Below are 8,625 nucleotides of genomic sequence, written 5' to 3'. Positions count from 1 at the left end.
TGCAGCCAAAAAAAAATTTTTTTTAGTTAAGTGAGATATGTCAGCATGCTTATGGATTTCTCTAGCAATATCCAGCCGTTCCAGTACAGGTAAGGATGTAGGAAATACTAAGTGTCAGATCATTATTTCCCAAATATATGCATATGTATTTCTTCAGAAATATTAAATGGCTCTAAACAAAGAAAAGACAAGGTATGAGTTGCAAAGCTTCTAATGAAAAAAAAATTATTTTAAAGCATACATAAAGTCACATCTGTTTAATAGCAATTTATTCAATGCTTGCAAACTCATCTGCCTCTGAATTTAGTCATAATGCATGAATTTAAGCTAATAAGACTAAGGAAAATCAACGACTCATCTAATCCTTCTTTATATTCCTTCAGGATCAGCAAGATGCATAAATGAGTTCTTCACAAAGGCTAAAATAGGCTGATGTATAAATTGTGAGTTTATTTTTAAAAAGCTGTGTAAATGCAACATTTCTACTAAAACATTTAAACCAAAGGCCACACTGTTGAAGACAAAATTCTTAATTTGAGCTGTTTTCATTTTTAGCCATTTGACATTCTGTTCCTTTTGACTGAACAGATGAAGGTTCACATGCCTACACAGGTGGGACTTTGCCTAAGATCAATTTGTTTAAAGATACTCTTCTGTTATATTTTTGTTGAATACTGGAGCGTACTTGTATCATTCAAGATTAAGTCTGGGTTATTTCTTTGATTAAGAACTGAATGTACTAAAGATACATTTGATAATGAAGATTTTAGACAAATATTCACCAGCATTAGTTCTGTTAGCAAGCTGAAAAATATTGTAGACCTAATATCAAACAATAAACAAGTGAGGTAAACATCAAGCCTCTTAGAAGAAAGACTGCATGCTCCTGCTTCTATAAAAACATTATTTGTTTGAAAAGTGGTAGTGTAAACTTTTACTCAACTATTGCTTCCTTAATACCAAAAAGAGACAAAATGAGCTGAAGGGAAAACTCCACTGTTACACTATGCAACCCTGAACATAATTCCTGAGATCTTGGTTTTGACACTTGTTTCTCCAGCCATCCTGAAGAAAAAGATGAAACATATGGTAAGAAGCTTGAAACATATCTTCATTGTCTTATCGATACTTCAGATCCTTTGAGAGAACAAAATAGTTTATCAACAGGAAATACAAGTTACAGACAGTTGCAAGGATTGCTGTTTAACTGGGGATATGTATACCAAGGACTTCACATCTCCCCCAAGCCTTCAGTAGGGCACAGAACGCTGAACACAAACGTTGAATTTTGTGCAGTCCACACCAGCTCTGCAAAATGCAGTCCACATTGACTTCATTCCAAAACGAATTTCAAGATATGACAAGGTATTGGTATTGTGTGGAGAATCTTAAAGCCTCTAGAAATTCCCTTAAAAAAAAATGAGTAGTAAAAGAGTAAGATTCTGAATCTGGTAAAATATTGTTTCTATGTAATACACTGTTTAGCATAAATGTCAAGCTGCAGTTTTACCCTGGTCTTTGGGAATATTCCCTCACTTCTCTCATCACAGCAGGATGGATCAGCTCTCCTCTTTCATGCTTAACACACACTGAGCTCTATGACAGGAACTAAAGACAAACAAGATTAGTCTTGATCTAAAGACTGATCTACACAGTGTTGTAGGTCCATTATATTTCGAACACAAGCGTACAAAGAGATTCACAGAAGAGTGGTCAGATTTGTGCTTAGCCAGAGTGGGGCTTGAGGGTGGGGTGAGGGGTGAGGAACTGGACAAAGGCAGTGGAAGGTACTACAGGCTTCCAGGTATAAGATTATAGCAGGGATGTGATGTACAACAGACCTTCCCTGGTGGCCCAGTGGCAGAAGATTGAGGCTACAGTGCAGGAGACACAAGTTTGATTCCTGGGTCAGGAAGACCCGCTGGAGAAGGAAATGGCAACCTACTCCAGTATTCTCGCCTAGGAAATCGCAAGCACAGAGGAGCCTGGCAGGCTACAGTCCATGGGGTCCTAAAAGATCTAGACACTACTTAGCGACTAGACAACCACAACAATACAATATACAACGTGATAAATATAATTAACACTGTTATATGTTATATGTATATAAAGGATGTTGAGAGTAAATTTTAAGACTTTTCATCCCACACAGAATTTTTTTCTTCTATTTCTCTAACTTTGTATTCATATGAGATAATCGATGCTTACTAAACTTATTGTGATAATCATTTCATGATGACTATAAATCAAATCACTATGCTGTACACCCTAAACTTTTACACTACTTTATGTCAATTACATCTCAGTAAAACTGGAAAGGGGAAAAAAACCATACCATGATCTAACACCTTGTGGACCACTGACATCCCTCCTTGCACTTGCTATAGCTTGAGTGATGTCATCTTTCAGCAAAGCTGAGAAAGAAGTGGTGAGAAGTGAAAACAATCTTCATGGAAATTTCATTTTAAGTTTAGGTTAAGTCAGCTTTCTCTTAGGCCGAGGAAAAAACAACTAATATTATTTTTTAAGAGTCCATGTATCTGTGCTAATGTTGGAGGAAAACTCTTTCTTCATTCCATCCCCTTTGGTATGAAATAAAGCATTCTGTTTCTCATTTACCAAAGTCATTTTATGTTCAGGAACTATTAACTAATGTGATACAAGGGACTCTTTACTAGGCAGTGTAAAAACAAAATAAACAAGCAGAAACAGTCTAGCAGTTTTTTACTCAGCAATTCTCCTAATGGAAATTTATCCTAAAGAAGTCATGGTATGTACCCAAAGACGTGTGTAGAAAATGTTTCATAGCAGTTAATATAAAAGGAGAAAATGGAAACAGCCCAAGTGCTTAACAGTAAGAGATAGACTGAGGGACTCCCTTGCGGCCCAGTGGTTAAGAGTGCACTTTCCAGAGCAGGGGATGCTGCTTCAGTCCCTGGTAGGGGAAGGAAGATGTCAAATGCTGCAGGGCAACTAAGCCTGCACATCCCAACTAGAGAGAAGACTTCATGGCACATTGAAGATCCTGCCTGTGGCAACTAAGACTTCACATGGCCAAAAATAAACAAAGAAATGTTAAAAAAAAGAAATGGATTGATAAATTATAGAATATCTACACAGTACAAGTCTATTCATCTTAAAAAATAATAAAGATGGATATTTGTTAACAAAAATAGCATTGTGTAATAAAAAGCAAATTATAAAGCTGTAAATTTAGTACAGTTTCTTTTATGTTGAAACCCATTGCTTACTTGTTCATATGTGGATACAAATGTGCATAATATAGCTTTAATTCATTTACCTGAGTGATGTAGATTCTGAAAGAAGACACGGATACCAAAAGTTACCAGTGTTCATGCATCTCTTGGTAGTAAAAATTTCTATTCAATGATCACAGGTTATTCTATAATGTAAAATACTTGTATAAAATAAATTAACTGGATACAAAATCATATTCTAAAGACTGATCTTTTTATTTGGATTTTGAATATTTAAAAATATAACTATCAGTTTTGCAATATTTCTTCAATATTTTATGCACTGAAGATTCATATGTTATCTTTACTTTAAAAGGAACTCAATAGAATATTTTTTTTCACCCCAATTACACAAATCTGTAAATTAGCTTGTTAGAATGATTATGCTTATATAGGCACTGGATTTTTTGAAGATGCAAACCAAAGTATTTAGAAATGAAATGTCATAATGTTTCTAAATCAGTTTAAAATCACTCAGCAAACAATCCCATATATATGATATACATAAGAGAAGCAAATATGACAAAATGTGAATAACTGTAAAACTAGACAATAAGAATAGTGATGTTTATATGCTAATATTTCTAATTTTCCAAATATTTAAAACATTTCACAATATAAAGTAAAAGTTATATTTTAAAAAGACCACACATATTCCTCTTTTTTGGTTAACCACTAATACTTTTGTTTTTCAATAAAGGAGGGTACATTGGAAAAAAAACAAACTCCCACACAACCAAATTATCCCTAAACCTCCACAAACAAGGAAAGTAGGAGGAATGGGATTGTTCTTTACAAAGCACCAACATGTTCAGTTATGATGAAGTGATAGGTCACTCCAGAAACTCTTGTATGTTAGCAAACAGCAAACTTTTATGACACCAGCTCTTTAATTTCTTACTTGAGGAATTATGAGAAGCAAAGTAAAGAGCTTCTAGAAGTTAAGATGGAGTTGTTTTAGGTCCCTGATGAGCCCTTCAAGATCTTTTTAGTTCTATTGACTCTTGACCTAAAGGATCATTCCAGTTTTCCCATAAGATGTTTACGGAAAAACCTGAACGAACTTTTTGGATAACCCAACAGGTATAACCAGGTGAGTCCTGTGCCATCACGCCACATTATCTTGTCTTACCGCTGCAGGGTAAACGACAGGCGTTAACTGCTTTTGGGGTTTTGCCATCATTACACCACCAGCGGCTATTGATTTGAAATATCCCATAATCAGTGTTTTTGTCTCCATGATTGTAGTTTGTAGCACATGTGTTGTAATTGCTTTCCCATCTGGCCAAACACATCCCTGAAAAAAATAGTAATAAACAGCAACACGACATAACTTATACATCACAGCATAATTAGTTCTATTTAATTCTACTTTACTAACAACTTGTTTTATAAGTATAAAGATGTATTTTACTTGTAAAATATTTTAACACTTTCGTGTTAAAGGGCCCTTAAAAGAATGCTCTTGTTAGCAAAACATTTGTTAATACTAATGAAACAAGTGACATATTTTTTAAAATATTAAAATAGTTGTTTCCTCCGTTGCTATTACCCTTCCCCTGCTCCCATCCCTCACGTAAGATTCAGCCTAGAATAGAAAAATCGACAGAGTTGAGTGGATTCAGTCATTAGCGGCATATGTGTGAGGTAAGTCGCTTCAGTCATGTCCGACTCTGCAACCCCATGGACTGTAGCCCGCCAGGCTCTTCGGTCCATGGGATTTTCCACACAAGAATACTGGAGTGGGTAGCCATGCCCTCCTCTCAACCTAGGTCTTGAACCCACGTCTCTTGAGTCTCCTGCATCAGCAGATGGTTTCTTTTTACTGAGCCATCTGGAAATCCCAATTAGTGGCATACACATATGCTAATGGAAAAATACTTTTATTAGGGAAAAAACATTTTTAAGTATTTTTTTCTGGGAGAAAAAAAAATTTCTTATGATACTTAAAGTTGAATTTGGATATCAAATTAGAATCCTGAAAAGAGTCATAGAATAGGAAAGACTGTTATCCATGCATCCTTCTAGCCAGTTACTCATTCATTCAAAAATAGTTATGGAGGAGAAATGTCTGAATTCAATCTGAAAAATACAGTGATGACTGACAAATATGGACTAAAATACAGAGTCACTTTTCCTTCGGACACATCTTGAATTTTGTGGAAGAAAATGAAAAATAATTCATCAACTAGAGTCAGAATAATAAAATGTCATTTCATACTGCATTTCACGGGTCCTTATATAGATATTGATTGAGGGGAAATAGGTTCCTTTTGTCCCTGTTTTAAGAGTTCAATGAAATTTTTAAAAAACTTTGCCCAACATCATGGTAGTGGGATTAAAAATGAGAAAAATACTGCCTCACTCAGGCTTGTAGAACTCAAGTTCCAAACTGGAAATGGCTAGAGTCAAATACCGAGGGCTTGACAGACATATCTCAGGTGCTGAAATATATCTTATAGTCAGCCTCCATATCCCAGCTGGCAAATTCAGTGGCTCTAGAGGAGTATAGCAGTACCCGGCATGCTTAGAATGGTATAGAATTTGACCCTCCCATGCCTCATTCCTTCACCTGGTATATCCGATTCTAAAGGAACCATTGATGTTTTAACCACTGTGAATGTACAAAACCTCAAAGAAATAAGGAAAGTCTATTACACAACATCCCTTTCTTATTATTCATCCTCTATTAGTATCTGTTCCACACCTGGCTAACTCACTATTTGCAAGGAGGAAGAATAGTTAACTTACAGTTTGCCAGGCTGACACCCTTATAGCCATCTAATCCAAGTCTTTTCAGAGTTCTGGCAAGCTCACACTTCGGAAATTTCTTGCCCTGAACAGTGACAGAAAGGAGGAGAAGGCCCAGAAAAAGGAGAGCGTTCATGTTGACTGACAAGCCAGATATCCAGGCTGCACTTGGTATTTAACATCTTTTCACTTCCCTCTTCTCTGACTAGTTTGGGGGCTCCACCCTCGTGACACATGGAAAGCAGGGCCTGTGTTTTGGTCCACTGACCAAAGTTTTCTTCCTTCTGTTTAAAGGAATATGCTGATATCCTAATTATTAACCAGCATGAAAATAATAAAATGAGATTGCTTAATGACCTTGCAGGAAGAACTGGGTCTAGCACTATAGCCCAAAGAAGAACTTCCTTCTATTTTATTACAAATTTGAGTAACTATAAAGAAAAAGATTCCTGAATGAATATTTTATCCAACTGAAAATGAACTCTAATATTTCATTAATTTTTTTTCATTAAATTTCTTTATGTGCTTTCACTCTGTTGTCTTCTTTTTCACGTAAAATTATTTTATATATATTTTCCACAGAACAACATGACATCCTGCCCGGTGTTCTGATAGGCATGTAGCACCACACCATGTTGTTCAACCAGATTCCTCTACTAACTTTTTTGGTGTCTATTGTAAAACCTTAATTTATAAATCAGTGTTTTACTATGATAAGTAAGCTCATGAGAACAACATTCCTAACTCCTTCCTGACAATGCCTTTCTTCACATTTCCATGTTAGAACATAAAGGGTCATTGCAAAGCAAAAGAACTTAACAGTAAAACTTACAGAAGGATAACCATATATGCCACCCAAAAATCTTCCCCTTTGGCACAAGGATTATTTTGAGCTGAGGCAATTGAAAAGAAGCAAATCCAAGAAAAATTCTCCACCCTTCTCCTAATTTCCTGAAAGCAGAACATAAATTTGTGCAGATATTAATCACCAACAACACTTGACTCTTATCAGCCCCAAGCACCAGAGGACCCAACAAAACAACCTTTACTGAGTAGCTAGCATCTTCCATTAGTTTTTAATGTATTTATTATCATCCCACAATCTGCCAGCCTTGAAGCCTAGCATTCTTTTCCTGTCTTGTTGCTACTCTAAAAGTATGTTGTTCTTTGGTCAAGATAATCTGTAAGTCTAAGTTCTAGCTATGTTTTTGAGTTATGCCTATTAGCATTTCTCATAAGTATATATGAGATGTACATGTTAATGAACTTGTTTACTTTTCTCTTGCTAATCTTTTGTTACAGAGACCCAAACAAAAACTCTAAAATGGCAAAAGGAAACACGTTTCTTCCTGTACAGTTTCTAGTGATGAGGATGGACAGGGAAAGGCTAGAACACTCCTCTCTCCTCAAACTGCAGTTGAGATATGGGATAATCAACAACAGGCCAGCGGAAGGTAAGAATTGTTACCATGTCCGTCTCCCAGCTCTCTGTAGTGCACTCAAGAGAGGAGGATAAAAATTTCTCCTTCTCTGTTCCTTTCCAAATTCACACTGGCAGGAGAAAAACATTTGTGAAAATAGATCTTGAATCATGCCTCTTGTGAATTTGTTTTTGGTCATCAACACCTACTATTATTGATTCTTAGCCTCCCAGAAAGAATCATGCTTTACTTTGTCTCTCTCATTTGTCATAAGAATGAAAAACGTTCAAGCAAGAATCTCTATTTGTCTTGTTTCATGTACTGAGAACTTTTGTAACCAGTGAGAACATTCCTTCTCATTTTTGCCACTTGAGGGATGCAGGTTGTCTGCCAGGCTTGCCTCAGTAACTAGTTAGGACCCTAAGACATGAAGTAACAGGCAATATTTTCCTTGTCTAACTAACTACGCTGGGTCTCAGGGAAGTTTGTCTTTATAAAGACATTATAAGGGGCCTATATTGCTTCTACAAGATTAAGAGGGGGAAGATCAGAGAACAAATGTCAAGAACTGCAGATGGCACACAGCAAGTATAAAACTTATGTAAATATTGATAGCCTGGAAACTGCTTTGACAGAGGTCCAGGAAATGTACAGAAAGGCTTGATTTATTGTCCCTTACTCTGTAAGCAGACCCCACCAGGTCCAGACCTTTGTGTATTTGGGGACGGCACTTCACACACAAAAAATATTGAACTAATCTACAGGCTATTAAAGAAAATAAAAAAGATGATAGTACTTATCCTAGATTTCTGATAACAGGCAAATATGTTCCTGACTTCCTTCTTAGATAAAACTTCTTAGATAAAAATCCTTCTTAAGATTCTTAGTCCCTTGGAAATATTGATCTTATCATATCTTTGAAATAGAGCATCCAAATGGTTGGCTAAAGCACCCTTGGGACTGGGGAAGAAACCAAACAAAAAGAGAGAGAGATTTTAAAAAGCAAACTGCTACTTGATATTTCCATAACTTCCGTAACTGCCACAAATTTTATCCACAGCCCCCATAAGGTTATCTATTAAAGGCAAGTAATATTCTGCTTCTCTTCCTATCATATAAATCTTTCACCTTTTACTAAAAGTTTCTGTGGAGAAGAATAATTCTGAGTTCAAGAGGGAGATGATACATGTATAATT

At 35.9% G+C, this 8,625-nt stretch overlaps 1 protein-coding gene and 1 pseudogene across 1 annotated transcript; one reads left to right on the top strand and one right to left on the bottom strand.

Moving 5' to 3' along the window:
- Nucleotides 1-681: 681 nt before the first annotated feature.
- LOC122427516 (lysozyme C, milk isozyme-like) lies at nt 682-6,144 on the bottom strand. Its single transcript, XM_043447059.1, has 5 exons — nt 6,009-6,144; nt 4,390-4,554; nt 2,336-2,414; nt 2,268; nt 682-1,065 (listed from the first exon to the last, which is right to left on the bottom strand). The coding sequence occupies exons 1-5, from the start codon at nt 6,142-6,144 to the stop codon at nt 1,000-1,002; spliced, it is 447 nt and encodes a 148-aa protein (XP_043302994.1). The 3' UTR covers nt 682-999.
- Nucleotides 6,145-8,520: 2,376 nt separating this feature from the next.
- On the top strand, nt 8,521-8,625 carry LOC122427894 (annotated as a pseudogene).

The sequence above is a fragment of the Cervus canadensis genome, chromosome 25 (genome assembly GCF_019320065.1).
Source record: "Cervus canadensis isolate Bull #8, Minnesota chromosome 25, ASM1932006v1, whole genome shotgun sequence".
Classification (NCBI taxonomy): Eukaryota; Metazoa; Chordata; class Mammalia; order Artiodactyla; family Cervidae; genus Cervus; species Cervus canadensis.
This window is presented reverse-complemented; position numbering and strand designations above follow the sequence as displayed.

What these genes read in the sequence shown, in the direction of transcription:
- LOC122427516 (XM_043447059.1), bottom strand. Translation starts at nt 6,144, where the DNA reads ATGAACGCTCTCCTTTTTCTGGGCCTTCTCCTCCTTTCTGTCACTGTT. An exon ending in GGGTGTCAGCCTGGCAAACT is followed by an intron (nt 4,555 to 6,008) that starts GTAAGTTAACTA and finishes TATTTTTTTCAG; the next exon opens with GGATGTGTTTGGCCAGATGG. An exon ending in CTGTCGTTTACCCTGCAGCG is followed by an intron (nt 2,415 to 4,389) that starts GTAAGACAAGAT and finishes CTTCTTTCTCAG; the next exon opens with CTTTGCTGAAAGATGACATC.